The sequence below is a fragment of the Rattus norvegicus genome, chromosome 15, assembly GCF_036323735.1.
Source record: "Rattus norvegicus strain BN/NHsdMcwi chromosome 15, GRCr8, whole genome shotgun sequence".
In the NCBI taxonomy this organism is placed as follows: domain Eukaryota; kingdom Metazoa; phylum Chordata; class Mammalia; order Rodentia; family Muridae; genus Rattus; species Rattus norvegicus.
Genome location: NC_086033.1, coordinates 34,600,001 through 34,615,798, shown reverse-complemented (window position 1 = coordinate 34,615,798; position 15,798 = coordinate 34,600,001). Strand labels below are relative to the sequence as shown.

At 38.3% G+C, this 15,798-nt stretch overlaps 1 protein-coding gene across 3 annotated transcripts in view; it reads right to left on the bottom strand.

The window, feature by feature from the left end:
• Window positions 1–12,351, bottom strand: part of Rnf17 (ring finger protein 17) — a 138,211-nt gene extending 125,860 nt beyond the window's left edge. Inside the window, exons 1-2 of one of the 3 annotated variants that reach the window (XM_039093305.2) lie at window positions 12,040–12,351; window positions 8,897–8,991 (exon numbers count right to left, since the gene is read on the bottom strand). In XM_039093305.2, coding sequence (XP_038949233.1) covers window positions 8,897–8,991; window positions 12,040–12,163 — 219 coding nt within the window. In that variant the 5' untranslated portion in view covers window positions 12,164–12,351. The remainder of the gene's footprint in view (window positions 1–8,896; window positions 8,992–12,039) is intronic. The other 2 variants (XM_039093306.2, NM_001191685.1) reach the window with 2 other exon arrangements.
• Between the last annotated feature and the right edge of the window lie 3,447 nt (window positions 12,352–15,798).

Genomic DNA, 15,798 nt, shown 5'->3' with positions numbered 1-15,798 from the left:
ACACTGGTAATGTTCTTATATTGTGCTGTTTGATATTCTATGCCTTTTGTACTTGGATGAGTCCCCTCTTACTTTGGGGAATGTGATGGCTATTCTTGACTGCCAGCTTGATCACAATCTGACATTAACTAAAACCCAAATGGCTGGGCACACCTGTGAGAGATTATTTTTTTCTTAATTTAATAATTTGTAGTGGGGAGCTCTGCTTCTAGTCTGGATATCTGAAGTGGGAAGATACAACTTTACCACATCTTCTGCAGTGGGAAATATACTTTTTATATGGCCCACAGCTTCTGCTGGCAGCCTATATAAAGACATGGAAGAAAAGCTCTTTGTCTGCTTGCTCTCTCTAATAAGTCAAATTTTCACTGGAATTAGAGTCTACTTCTTCAGGATTCAGTGTATACTGAAGATCAGAAGAAATATTAACCTCATGGATGGAATGATTACTGGATTCTTGGACTTTATACAGCCACCCTTGGACTAGTTGGACCACAGCCTGTAAACCATTCTAATAAATCCTCTATCTTTATTTTATGTATATATAATATACATATATATATATATTTTAAAGATAGGGGATATTCTGTTCCTCTAGAGCAGCGGTTCTCAACCTTCCTAATGCTATGACCTTTTAATATAGTTTCTTATGTTGTGGTGACCCAAACCATAAAATTATGCTACCTCATAACTATGATTTTGCTATGGTAATGAATTTTAATGTAAATATTTTTGGAGATAGAGGTTTGCCAAAGGTTATCATTACCCACAGGTTGCAAACTGCTGCTCTAGAGAACCCTAATACAGGGGATTTTCTGCGGTAATTGTACTGAAATGTTCTCTATAATTTCAGCATACAATTCTTCTCCAACTCTACTCATTATTAGTTTTTCATGGTGTTCTAAAGACCTTGAAGTTTTTAAAAAAAAATCCCCATTTAAAAAATTAAGTCAACAGAATGTAACAATTCTCATATACTGTCTTCAAGCCTCATGCTCTGCCCTCCTTGTGGTCCACTCAATGAAGATTTTAACTGGGTTTTTTTTTTAACATTTAATCTTTCATTTACATTATCTTTGAAGGTGGTTTCTTTTTAAACCATCTCCTTTTTGAATTAAACTTATGTCATATACTGGCTTCCTGATTACTTGGCTATCTTTGTGCTTAGGGGATTCACTCAGAAGTTTATAGTGTTCTCTTTAGTTGCTTCAAACACACTTATCATCCTTTGAATTCTTCGTATGGAATTTTGCCTAAGTTACCCTTATGGGAGGCCATTCCTCTGAGACTGGCAGACATGTTACCCTGGCTTTTCATGTTCTTGTGTGCTTACAGTTGGAACTTGACATTAAGAGGTAGATTGTTAGTTGTATATTTTTTTTAGGTCACCTTTCTTCTTTCAGTGAAAGAGTTTACATGTTCAGGAAGGACTAGTCTGTGGTAGGGATGACTTGTCTTTTATCTTTTGGACTGGTCTCCAGAGCACCAGCGCCTATCTCTCCTGTTCCCCTTTGAGCAGAATACTATCTGCAACAAAGGTCACTATTCAATTGTAGACTCAGGACCACTGGATAAAATCAAAGTGACAGTCAACCATGAAATACCCTTGAGCACTAATCATTTTAGGGAAAAGGAACATTGAATCCTGTGGGTACTATATTAATTACTGTGCGTATAAGTAGAAAGAAAAAAGGCATTAAGACTAGTAGTTAGTATTGGGATGGCAGAAAGTAGAAAATAAATGTAGAAGAAGGAACTGTAGGGTATAGGGATGGTTCTGATGCTAAGGTCCTGTTCCCCGATTAGTTCTTGATCTGTCAGTAAAGAAGTCATGAGCCAATTGCTGGGTGGAAGGAATAGGTGGGACTCCTGAGTCCCCCCCCCCCCCCCCGGCAAGAGACAGATGCAGGAGAAAGAGGAAGTTTGTCTCATACTTTGTAGAGAGAAAAGCCAAGAGGCCATGTGATATCTTGGGTAAAGTGGCCACAGATCACTTCTACAGGAGGGTGGTCAGAGATCTTTAGTTGGGAGCAGACGTAACTGAACAACTGAAGTTGAGAGCAGGTGGGAGGTGCAGAGCGAAGAGTATTGATAAGAGCAGGAGCAAGTAGTGCCCAGCAATTGTGTCAAAAAGATAAGTTGAAATTGAACAATTATATGTGTTTGTGTTTTCATCTGAGGATCCAATATTCTCCGGGCGAGGCTGGTAGCAGGGTCTGTTCCCAGAACTTATGCAGGGTAGCAATAGCTACATGCAACAGAAGGGGATTTAGAAAAGTGGGAGGGAAATGATGAGATTTTCCTAAAGAGGAAGAAGACACCCTATCAGGGAAAAAAAAGCATCCTCTTTCAGGATCCTGAGGCAGAGATCCTGCATGTCAGGCCAGATGTTCTTATGGAGAGAAAAAAGTAAATCAGTAAGTAGAGAAGAGGGAGTTGGGAAGGGGGAGAATACTAGAGTGGGGCAAAGCCGAATGCTAAAAGGACACTGGATATCACATAAATTCAGAATAGATATGGGATAAGAACATGCTGCATGGAGATGTAGGATATGAAAACTGACTGGCCTGATTGTTGGCTTTCTCTCATCTAGACTGTCACTTGTTCTTTCTCTCGCTCCAGGAATGTTGTCTTGTTACTACGGTTCCTCTACAGTGGTTGGACCTGTTCTCCCTTCTGAGTTTTCCTTTGGATACTGGATTACTGATGCTGTCCTACTCTGCGGACAGTGTTTCATGGGAAGTCTCAGATGTGGAGCACCAGAGAAAATTTCTCAGGACTCTGGTTGTGAATGCAGTCCTGTCTATGTGCAAGCTGCTTGGGTGTGAGTCAAAAGTTCTGGTATATATTTTGGTTCCAAACTTTCAGCTTGCTGAGTGGAAAATAATTCAAGGCTTTCCTGCAGTTTTCTAGTATTACCTGTCACTTTTTAGCGTTCAGTCTCACAACATTTAAAAGAACATTCTGAGAGTATGTGTCAACAAGGTTCTCAGGCTGTGGAGTATTGCTACAGCAGTCGGGGTCTTTTCAAGATGGCATCTTGTTTCTACTGTTGGTTGGCAGTACCACGTATCTATCTCCAAAGGTTCCCCCAGCTTCTTCTACTATTGCTGCTACTGTCCTGGGCTTGGCCTTTTCCTCTCAGTTGTTTAGAATGCTTTCCAAATAGTTGTTTTCAGTGTTTCCAGGTTATTTCCTGGAGACTCTGGTCAATCATGCCTGCCTGTTATCAGCCATCTTTCCTAAATATATACTTTTAAAAATCTAAATATTTTTATTCTTTTGTATATGTATGAGAGTATAGGTGTATATATTCTATGCATAGAAGTCAGAAAACAACTTGGGGAGTTGATTCTCTCCTTCCACTGTGGGTTTTGAACCTACATAATAAGGTCTGAGCCACAAGTGTTGTTTTCTCTTCTGAGATACCTCTTTAGTTAGCCCTAAATATATGTTCTTTATAACACAAGTACTAAAATACATATATACTATGACTGGGATATAGGAAACTCTGCTTTTAAAAATCCTGTAAGCCACAAAGGGAACACTTCCCAACAGCAAAATTTACTAAAAGTCAACATTAGAGGTTGAGAAGGCATACTTACACAAAGCAAGTGTTAACTCCATTGCAGAGAGTAGTCTTAGAGTTAAGAGAAAGATACTTCAAAAGAAGACATGCAAGAGCTCTGCTAAGGACTTATCAGTTGTTTTCTTCACATGCACAATGCATGAAAAGCTACTCCATGTCACGACTATCAAGTTTCATTGGTAGAAAACTGCAAATCAATAAGGAGATACTTTCCCTGACCCAATCAAACTGCCAAACATTAAAAAGGACATGGCAATTCAAGATATAAACTTCTTTCTGAGCTAGCAATTACAAGGATTTTTTTTGCTCATAATTTTTTGCTTACAGGGTTTTTGAAACAGGAAATGGGTTTGAGAAATTATGAAACTTTGAATTAATTAAAATTGTTTACTATATACTTATTATTGTGGACTTTCAGAAGATGGGTCAATGTTGCTAAGACATAAGGGAGATTACTACAGGCTACTAATTATCATTATCATGAAAGACAAATATTTGGTATGGAAGAGTATGTTTTAATAAAGTTTTATTATTCAAAATTTATTTTTATTTTTTAAAAATTATGTGCATTTGTTATGTGTGAATGTGTCTGCAGGTACCTGTGAAAGACAGGGTCATTGGCTCCCCTTACAGTTGGGAGTTATAGATGACTGTGCTGCCCAACATGGGCAGCTGAGTTCTGCAAGAACAGTGCCAATAACTGCTAAGCCATCTCTCCAGGCTCTTCTGAGGCTCGAAGTCAAATGTGCTACCTACCTATATGTTATTTGCTTAGCTAGGGAAGAAAAATGTTACCTTTAACAAACCACAATGGACTGAAGGATATTGTTAAGCATATTCTCAAAATTGAGAGCTAAAATCTTAATTTATGGTTAGTTATGAAATTATATCTCTAGTTAATCTTCTTTTAGCTTATTTTTTAAGTAAGAGGTTACTGTACCCAGAAGCAGACTTGATAGAGGACATTTCTCCTAGAAAGTATGCAAAAATATTAAATACAATGATGCCAGATGTCAGTTAAAATTGTATAAAGATTCCTAACTTAAAATGCATATATTTTATAATATGTATTAATAAATAAATATATATATATGATTGTTTTGCCTGCATGTATGTCTATGTACCATGTTTGTGCCTGGTATCTGTGGAGGCCAGAAGAGTAAGCTGAATCTTCTGAAACTGGAGTTACAGATGGCTTTGAGCCACCATGTGAGTGCTGGGAATTGAACCTGGGTCCTCTACAAGAACAAATGCTCTTAAAGGCTGAGCCACCTCTCCAGTCCCTACCACCCACATCTTATCACTTATATTCTATTTATGTTACTTTTCTTGCTTGTAAATGAAAAAAAGTGTGACTTTTATTAGTAGTGCATACTAATTATGCAAAACTATGATTTCATTGTGATATTTTACATATGCATCTTATGTACCCTGGTCAGACACACATCCCATTCATTACTCTTCCTATCTTCCCTCTTCCTGGTGTCCTCCCTCTTCTCCAATATCATTCCTCTCCTTCCATATCTTGTTTTCTCCACACTTGATTACAATCAAGTCAATTTTACATTCCTCTATTGTTCTCATTCCAGTCATATCTAACAAGGTTTTCGGACCCAGATACTGTATTTATCTGATTAGTTTACTTTTTTGAGACTATATAGCCTGGATTATCCTGAACTTACTATAGACCGTGCTGGTCTTAAACTTAAACATGAGCCTGGTTTTGCCTCCATACTGCTGGGATTAAAGATATACATGCACCACTACAACCAGCTCTATCTGAAATTTTTATATAGTGACATTTTTAATCACATGACATTTTAATAATTATCTCTTTATCTGGATGATTTATCTTTTTACCTTGAACTAACATACTTTGAAAGTAGTCTAAAGGCCAAGAAAAAGGTAGACTTTCTAGAGTGCTATCTGTATGAGTCTCTCTCAGTACAAAATCTTATCTCTTTGCCATTAAAAATCATATAGTGATTATTATTAACAACTAACTTCTACTAATCAAAAGTAGACATGGATATAGGTAAAACCATAAAACTAGGAAATACAAATGGAAGATCATATTCACCTAAATCCAGAAGAACAAAATGATACCTATTGTGAATGAATAGCTTTCAGATTAAATTTTAAGCAAACAGCACCTCTATGTAAAATTATAACTATAAACCATTTATAAATACAAGTGTTATAAATCTCAATTTTAAAAGCACAGATACAATTCCAAAGCAATAAACAACATTTCTTAAATTCAGATTGTTCACTAATTTAGAGTAGATTTTTCATTCTCTCTAAACATTATTCCCAGTAAGTCTTAGGTGTTAATATAAAAGGACTGAGCAACAGTTTCAGGAAGGCTTTCTGAAGAATTCACTTATTAAATAGGGATGGTCTAGGACATCTCAAATATCTGAATATAAACTTGATCACCAGGTCTTAGGGATGCAGTTGCAGAGGAAAAGAGGAGCAGTTTATATCGCTCCCAAAGTAACAATACAACTAGTCAAAATGTTTCAAAGTAGATTTATCACCATCCTAAAGTCAAAACCATTATTTGTAAATACATTCTAAATGCTATGATGTTATTCAAAAATCCTAAGAATACACATATCACTTGCTTAAAAGAAAAAAAAGGAAAAAGTTACTGTTAAACATTAGAATAAAGGGAAAAACAGCAGACATAGTCCCAGCTGCTTTCTCTTTTGCTCTGTGTGTGCTTCCTCTACAAGACTGAATCTGTCACAATCTACCACCATAATCATGTGGTATGAGGGATTTTGTCTTCAAACATATAACCTCTACAACTCAAGAACTCATGCCACAAAGATTAAAGGTATAGGAATCTCCCACAGTAAAGAGCATCACTTGTAATTCCAAGACAAACAAAGCAGCAGGAATTTCTGTTCTAATTAAAGCTCTCACAAATCTCGGCATATATAGTACTGTACATAACCTGAAAGGCAACGCATCTACACTAAATAACGGAAGCTTAAATCAATGCCCTGGAAGTCTGCAGAGTACTTTTACATCACTTAGCTGTGATTCTTAAAATCATGATTTTAAAAATAGCTGGAATTATTTCTAGCTCATGAATGTAGAAGTTCAGATGAAACTAATAAAAACAAGAACTGCATCTGTATCTTACTCCCCCCTCCCCCGCCCGTACCACCCTGCCAGGATATACGGTGATAATGCAACTACTATAATCCAATGGATATAAATTTAATCCATCTCTCCAGGGGAATGGGAAGTTTACAGAACTTTACAGTCAACTTGTGGAACATATTATAGAAAGAAATCAAACTGTATTTATATTTGTCCTAAATGTAAACACTGATTTGTTCTCACTCTTAAGGGCTGAAAGATTTTAGACCTAGTTGAACTGTTATAAACTTAGTACTTCTGGGGTAAATATTAACATTTGGCATTTGTTTTGCTTCTCTGTCCTATTATAGTACAATGTTTGTAAAAACATCAGCTCTCAACAGAGAGATGAAGAGAAAAATAAGAGTCCCATATTTGTTCTATGGCTTTGACACAGAAAGGTAGAATGGTTTTTAAAAGGCATATACTACATTGATACAAATAAAAAGAGGTAATTTTCCACCAATGTCTTATAGGAATCAAAATATGTGGGCAATATCTATTTAATCTTCATCCCTTTGAAGGACTCTAAAATGGATAGAAACATTTTCTCTTTCTTTTAATGTTTATGTCTTGTGTACATGTGTGCATATCTGTGAGTGAGGATGTACATGTGCACATGTGTACATGTCTGTGAGTGAGGATGTACATGTGTACATCTGTACATGTCTGTGAGTGAGGATGTACATGTGCACATGTGTACATGTCTGAGTGAGGATGTACATGTGCACATGTGTACATGCCTGTGAGTGAGGATGTACATGTGCACATGTGTACATGCCTGTGAGTGAGGATGTACATGTGCACATGTGTACATGTCTGAGTGAGGATGTACATGTGCACATGTGTACATGTCTGTGAGTGAGGATGTACATGTGTACATCTGTACATGTCTGTGAGTGAGGATGTACATGTGTACATCTGTACATGTCTGAGTGAGGATGTACATGTGCACATGTGTACATGTCTGAGTGAGGATGTACATGTGCACATGTGTACATGTCTGTGAGTGAGGATGTACATGTGTACATCTGTACATGTCTGTGAGTGAGGATGTACATGTGTACATCTGTACATGTCTGAGTGAGGATGTACATGTGCACATGTGTACATGTCTGAGTGAGGATGTACATGTGCACATGTGTACATGTCTGTGAGTGAGGATGTACATGTGCACATGTGTACATGTCTGAGTGAGGATGTACATGTGCACATGTGTACATGTCTACATCTGTACATGTCTGAGTGAGGATGTACATGTGTACATCTGTACATGTCTGAGTGAGGATGTACATGTGTACATCTGTACATGTCTGAGTGAGGATGTACATGTGTACATCTGTACATGTCTGAGTGAGGATGTACATGTGTACATCTGTACATGTCTGTGAGTGAGGATGTACATGTGCACATGTGTACATGTCTGTGAGTGAGGATGTATATGTGTACATCTGTACATGTCTGAGTGAGGATGTACATGTGCACATGTGTACATGTCTGTGAGTGAGGATGTACATGTGCACATGTGTACATGTCTGTGAGTGAGGATGTATATGTGCACATCTGTACATGTCTGAGTGAGGATGTACATGTGCACATGTGTACATGACTGTGAGTGAGGATGTACATGTGCACATGTGTACATGTCTGTGAGTGAGGATGTACATGTGCACATGTGTACATGTCTGAGTGAGGATGTACATGTGCACATGTGTACATGTCTGAGTGAGGATGTACATGTGCACATGTGTACATGCCTGTGAGTGAGGATGTACATGTGCACACGTGTACATGTCTGAGTGAGGATGTACATGTGTACATCTGTACATGTCTGAGTGAGGATGTACATGTGCACATGTGTACATGTCTGTGAGTGAGGATGTACACGCACCACTGCATGAATGTGGTAGTCAGAGGAAAAACTCCCATCTGGCTTTTCCATGGGTTTTGGGGATCCAAGTGCAGGTTTTCAGGCTTGAGTGCTTCTACATGAAGATGCATCTCCTGGCCATGGCAGCTCTTACCTTCTGTGAATGCTTCTTTAGTCAGACATTAAACAGCTAGAAGTGTCCAGTTTCTGACTAGGTACATTTTGTCTAACATCTTAACCTATAACATTTGTATGTATTCAATATGAAAGATTAGAAAACTTACCTCACAGTCAGTGCATTTACTCGTGGTGTATTCTTGAGGTGCTAACAGGCACAGTTCACAAAAGGCATGACCACATGGATACTCGTGGTGGTGACCTGTTGATGAAATTTCACCAATAAAAATTTTTTACAATTTGTAGAATTGGAGAATAGTTACCCATCAGATTAAAAAGGTATTCTATTATACATAAAAGATCCTTAGTTTAGTTAGATTGGCTAACTTATTAAAACAACGTTTAGGAGAAACTGCAGAGGTCAAAAGTGGGGAGGAAAAGTCAGGAAGCAAAATCATGCAGAGCTATATAATGTTTGCATGAATCTAGACAGTTTTGAACCAATACAACTATGAATCTGCCATATCTTACAATCATAAAAAGTGCTCTGAAATGTTTCACTTGACCTTTGCAAATATGTCTAACTGGCTGCAAATATTGTGTCCAATCTACAGACAGAAAAACATGTTGGTAAGTTAGCTAATTAAAATGTTTAATCCAAACTCCAACCTTCTGTTTCCAAGTACAGTCTTCATTCTGTTTGATAATACACCCCATATTTTCTATCTTATGAGAGGGTTAGGGAAGGCTGAAATGAAACACTGGTAAGAATTCTCTCACAGTAATCTAAGATGTTAGCAAGATTGCAAACCAGGGTAGAAACCATATGTTATGACACACGTTAAGATTATTTTTGCAAACCTAGCATTTGTGAAAAGTACCATAACCTAGGGTGAAAACATAATATCAAGATTTAAATGTGACAAAGCAAGATGGCTCAACTGGGTAAGGGTGCTTGCTGCTAAGCTTGGTAACCTGACTTTGATCCCCAGAACCTACAAAATAAAGATTATGGGCTCCTGCACGTTTTCTTCTGGCTTTCAAATGCATGCATCTGCATTTGTACAACACACACACACACACACACACACACACACACACACACACACACACACAATCTATCTATCTATCTATCTATCTATCTATCTATATGTTAATATTTAAAGGTACTAGGTAGACTTTGAAGCTTAACATAATAAAGTTTAAAAAATTATATAACTTTAAAATAGAGTGCCATCTTATTTTTTGTTTGTGTGTGTGTGACTATTCAAGTGTGTCATGTAGAGACTAGAGGACAACCTTGAATCTGTTACTCAGAAGTAGTCTTTTTTTTTGAGACAGGGTCATCCACTGGCCTGGAGCATGTCAAATAGGCTAGGATGGCTAGCAAGTAACTCCCAGAGAGCTATCAGTTTCTGTCTCCTCATAAGGTTACAAACAGGTGCCCGCTTTTTCCTCAGGCACTAGGCACACGGGGCGCACAGATACACATGCAGGCAAAACACACTTATACACCAAAGCAAAGTTATTGTTTTTTTTTTTTTCCCCCGGAGCTGGGGACCGAACCCAGGGCCTTGCGCTTCCTAGGTAAGCGCTCTACCACTGAGCTAAATCCCCAGCCCCAAAGTTATTGTTTTTTAAAGGAAACTATAGTTAGTAATGTTTTGCTAGAACATATTTAAAAGGATCTTGCTAAATTATAATAATTTCATTAATTTGACTTTTTAGAAGAATATTCTAATTTTTCGGTAAACTGAAATTTAGTACAAATTTGGCTAAATTTCAGGGCTGATATTACCAGGTCAATTAAACTTTTCAACTGTTTTAATAAAATTTCTAATATTGTACAAGTTGACCTGTAGCACACTTCAGCTTACAAAGCATTAACTAATTCTTCACTTAAGTTACTAAATTTTGTAACATAAATTTATAGACAAACCTCTGGCTTTAAGAAGTTATGCTCAAAAACCTTATTTTTCTTTAATAATTTCCATTTTAAAATAGACATTTTCTACCTAACAGAAACAGTGATCTAAACTCTAAATAAGACCAGGACTAAAGATACTAAAGTCTATAATCCCAACTACTTAGGAGGCTGGACCAAGGGCAGCTAGTTTGCTTAGCATGTACAAGGATCTGGGTTCACTATCTAGTACTGCAAAACAAATACCTCCAAAGAGATGTTGCTCCCCTCTGAAAATACAACTAATTTCTCTACAGAAGGTTCTGTCTCCTAAACGGTATCCATCTTGAAAGAATCCACTGACCTTCACGTTTAAAGTATAAACATTAAACAGATAAAAAAAAAAAAAGACTTTACAGTCATTCCAAGAGTCTTGATTCAGTAACTTACACCTGTTAAAATTCTCTAAAGTACTCAAGTTACATTAAAATAACCTGAACTTAAAAATTCATTTTGTAGCGGGGCAGTGGTGGCTCATGTCTTTAATCCCAGTACTTGGGAAGCAGAGGCAGGAAGGCGGAACTTTGAGTTAGAGGCCAGCCTGGTCTACAGAGTGCTTTCCAGGACAGCCAAGGCTACACAGAGAAACCCTGTCTCGAAAAACCGAACAAAACAATAAACAAAAGGAAAGAAAAAAAAAAAAAAAGAAAGTTCATTTTGAAGATTGTAAATGACCTCACTTAAGAACTGCCGCCTCAAAAAAAAAAAAAAACAAAAAAAAAAACAAAAAAAAAACAAACAAAAAACAAAACAACCAAAAAAATCCAAAAAACAAAAAACAAAAAAAGCCAACTAGCAAACAAATAAACAAACAAAAAAACCAATATCCCAAGAGTCACAAAAGGAACTATACTTTCTCCAGCTGCGCTTTAAAATAAATTGGGCCTTTTTTTTCTGCCCCATCTAGGAACTTTTCAGTGTACTTAACACTCCTACAAGAAAAACTGAGAAACTAACCAGGAAAATCGAGTTTTATTTCTTCTTGATCACAAGATCAGAGAAACATTTTTTCTTTTCTTTTTTAAACGGAAGGAGAAATAATTCCAATTGCTGTGGTTGAGGAGGGTGACTCCAGTTAATAAGCACCCTTCTTCCTCTCCTGCTGTTTCATGAGCCTACCAACTTGGGGAAGTATGAGAAAAGCGCTCCAGAGACTTGGCAGAGCTAAACGCCTCGCCTCTTCTGTCTCCATCTTCCTGGGTGTGTGGAGAGAACCTTGGAGGGCCCAACCGTGCACAAGCCATGGCCCGAAATCATGGCCCGGGTCACAGACCCTCGTGACCTGACCCACACCACAGGCCTAGCACAGCTCCCGCAGGGACACCCAGCCAGCCCCAGGCTCCTCACCAGAGGCAAAGGACGCCTTCCTTCCACACCGAGTGCACTGGCACCCTGAAGCACCCGGCGCTCCACTCTTACTCCCAGCTAGGTGACAGGAAGCCAACCCAGTCGACGAAGCCTCTGCCGCCATCGCTCCTCTCAGAGCTGAGGTGCAGCAGCACGTGCGAGTCCCAGCAGTCCTCGCGGCGAGGGCCAATCATAGGACTCTGGTGGCCATAGGTAGCCAATCAGGAGGCAAAGACTAGGTCCCACCCCCCCCCCCAGGGTGCTCGGGCTGTGGTACTGGGCTTTTGATTTTATCCTGGGCACCTGTGTTCCAGAAAGAGGCCTCGAGTTTACTTTTTAAGTCTTACCCAAGAGCCACCGCGTCACACCTTTAATCAACTCGAATTTGAGCTTTGTGTATTATGACTCACGTCGCTGGGGTGGGAGGAGGGGAAGGAGGCTCCTTCTCAGGCTGCTCTCGGTCAGGGCAGCAATTTCTGTCATAGCTTGCTATCAGCTGTTGAGGAGAAGTCAGTTAGCTACCCTTGTGAGAGATCCGATTAATTCCAAAGGGATGCTCGTTACTAACAGCTGCTGTACCTCTTCTACAAGTCATTAGCCTGGGATATCACTAGCAGGGATGCTAAGAATTTGCAAACTTACAGATTTCTGTTTGAGAGACATTTCTGTATTTTGTGAAGACAAGGAGTCGGTATGGTTCACAGTGCTAGGAAAAGTCTTTCTAGCCATTGCAAGGTTTTCTCTAGATCCTAAAACCCCACTTGTACTATAGGAGTGAACAGGAAGTAAGAATTCCAGGGAGAAAGAGTTCAAAGAGAAACTTTTAGCAGGGAGAAACAGCGGCTGCTAAAGAATTAATTTATAAATCATTCAGCCAGCGAGGGGACTAGTTTCCTTAATGTGGGACTTTGGTGGGGGAGGGCGGAGAGGGGAGCTGAAGAATTCTGAAAGGTCCTGACTTTGCCCTTTAATCAGGAAAGCATGGGAATGGCTTTGTGAACAAATAATGAAAAAAAAAAAAAAATCCCACAGCTCAGCGATAGTATTTCAGAAGGAGCGCCTTAAGGTGGCAGGTCCAACTCAGCTGTTAAGCACGAAGTCCGTGCATATAGTTTCTCTTTCCAGCTCTGTATGTGATTGTATATTAAAAAAAAAATGTGTTCAGAGGCACACACCTCCTAAAACAGCAACTGACATTTTCACATATTTTGTAAAACAATTTTGTACCTTGAGTTTGGTGTATGCGTACTGAAACATTGTAAAAGCGAACGTATCTAAATGTGTTATCCACTTCTTAATTACTATGAATATGATTGCTTTTTTTAATGCCTTTTGAAAATAGCAATGTTTACAGATCTGAAAATGGGCAGACTTTTACTAACTGAGAAGTTTTATGATGGACTAAATTAAAAAAAAATGTTTAAAAGCAGGCTACCACTGAAAAATCCTTATGCCTTGTTACCTTTAGGAAAGATGGTTGTTTAAATTTGTTCCCATTCCACCATGCAATAGTTTTTACTGGCTCTGGATGGAATTTAAGGTGCTTCCTAATGCTAATCAGGCCAGTATTCTTATGCAACATGTTGATTACTCTTACCTTTAAAAAACATTTAGTCTTTCCCCCTTATCTGAAACACCCACCCCTTCCTCTTTATCAACTGGTGTCTTTTCAACCTTTGTAGGCTAATTTAGAATTTGAAACCTCATGATGACCACCTCTTCAGCATGTAGCTACGGTCTTTTCCTCTAGGTATTAAGTATTAGTTTGATTTTGCCTTTTGCTTTTTGAGTCAGAGTCTAACTATATTTCCCAGGCTGGTTTCAAGCTTCTGGACTCAGGTGATCTCTTATTTGAGCTTCTAGAGTTGCTGGAGAAACAGGCACACACCACTACACACACACACACACACACACACACTATACAGCAGTATAATTCAAATAGTAACAATCTCTTTGCATAGATTCATTTTGGCTAAAATATGAATCTCTGGAATGGTACCGTACAGTGGTACTTCTGAATATCAGTGGCATTCTGAATATCATCAAGCATGATGCAGAGAATTATGCCCTTGGTAATCTCAGAAGTTGAATAATCTTGGATAAATCAGGACTAAGCCACCATGTGGGTGCTGGAACCCAAACCCCAATTCTCTTCAAGATCAGTATGTGCTTTAAACTGTTGATTCTTCTTTAATATTTTGAACACATTTTATATTATAGTATTTAAATTATTTCTTGTTGAGGAATTTAATTCTATAAATTGATATTTTTCTCTGATTTTCATGCATGATGACTTATTTTGTATTGAATTATAATTTTGTGTTTGGAAGTACTTACGTTAGGATCTTGTGAGGCTTCTGTTAAAAACTCATTTCTCTAAGTTTTCTTGCTTTTTTTTCCCCTGGTGCCCCAAGGTATTGTGTATTTAAGATCACTTGTTTATTTGTTCATACAGATGTTACTATATAGCTCAGGCTGGCCTAGAACTTGCTATAGATCTCAGACTGATTCCCTGCCAATGTTCCTCATGCCTGTACTGTAGGGTAAAAGGGCCAGGGAAAGAACACCCTGACCCTGACTTGACCCCAAGTCCAAGACCAGGGCCAAGGAACAGAATCTCACCAATCCCTGACCTTGTTTCAATATCAGGTCACATAATCTCTCCATTCCTAGGCCACCTCATCCCCACCCCCAAGAAACCCTATTTAAACCCTGTGTTCTGCCCAGTCCTCTGCTGCTTCCTCACCCCAGCAGAGGCAGCCACCCTTCTGGGCTTTTCCCTTACAATAAATCTCTCATGTGAGGTTTGTTGTGTGGTGTGATTCCTGGTTTTCCTTGGTTCCTGATTGCCAGGATAACTCTCAGAGCAGAGCTCTAACACTTGTGTAGGGAAGCCCTTTCCCTTCAGAGATGCAACATTTATATGTATCTTTGAGTACTGAAATCACCCATGCCTGCCACCAACCCTGAGGCTCTACACTTTCTCTGTATTTCTATGTCTCTGCCTCTTTTTTCCTCTCCTTCCCTCCCCCCGCCCCCGTCCTGGCAAGTCTTTTCTTGGATTACTCATAGATCATTATTCAAATCCCAAACCTATCCAGAGATAAGTGAACATTCTAGATTAACAGGAGAGAGTTTATCTGAAGGAAAGGGCATACAAAATTGATGTGTGCCCTTTCAGTCTACCTGCTTATTCCAATTGTGGTAGATTCTACCATAAAAATGTTTGGGTCAGCAGCCACTTGGCTTTTTATTTATTTTTAATAAAAATATTTCAAAGAGCATATTTATATTTAATAAAAATAATTCAGAAGTGTAGCAGTCACTTGCCTTTTTCTAGTGATCAGTGAAGCTGACACCGTCTCACATTTAGTGTTCCTTTTGGCTTTTGTAATCTCATCTCTTGAGCTGTTTTGTTCTTATAGAATTTTTCTTTATTCTAGATTCCATCAATAATATACTCTTCTGGGGTGTGACCTTTCAGAATTCTCTTTATATCTTTTGTTTAGAGATGCTTTAGCTCTCTGTGGTATTTTCAATAAGATTTCTTATTTTTGTTTTAAAAATTCTCTCATAATAGATATTCATTTTATTACCTTTCATAATTTATTCAATATTCCATGACATATTTTTGGATAAATATCTTGCGCAAATTCACTGCTTTCACTTTAAAATTCAGTTTGGTTTTTTTTTTTTTTTTTTTTTTTTTTTTTGCGTTTTCTTAGATGAGAAGGAAAATACAGGCAACAAAAACACAGA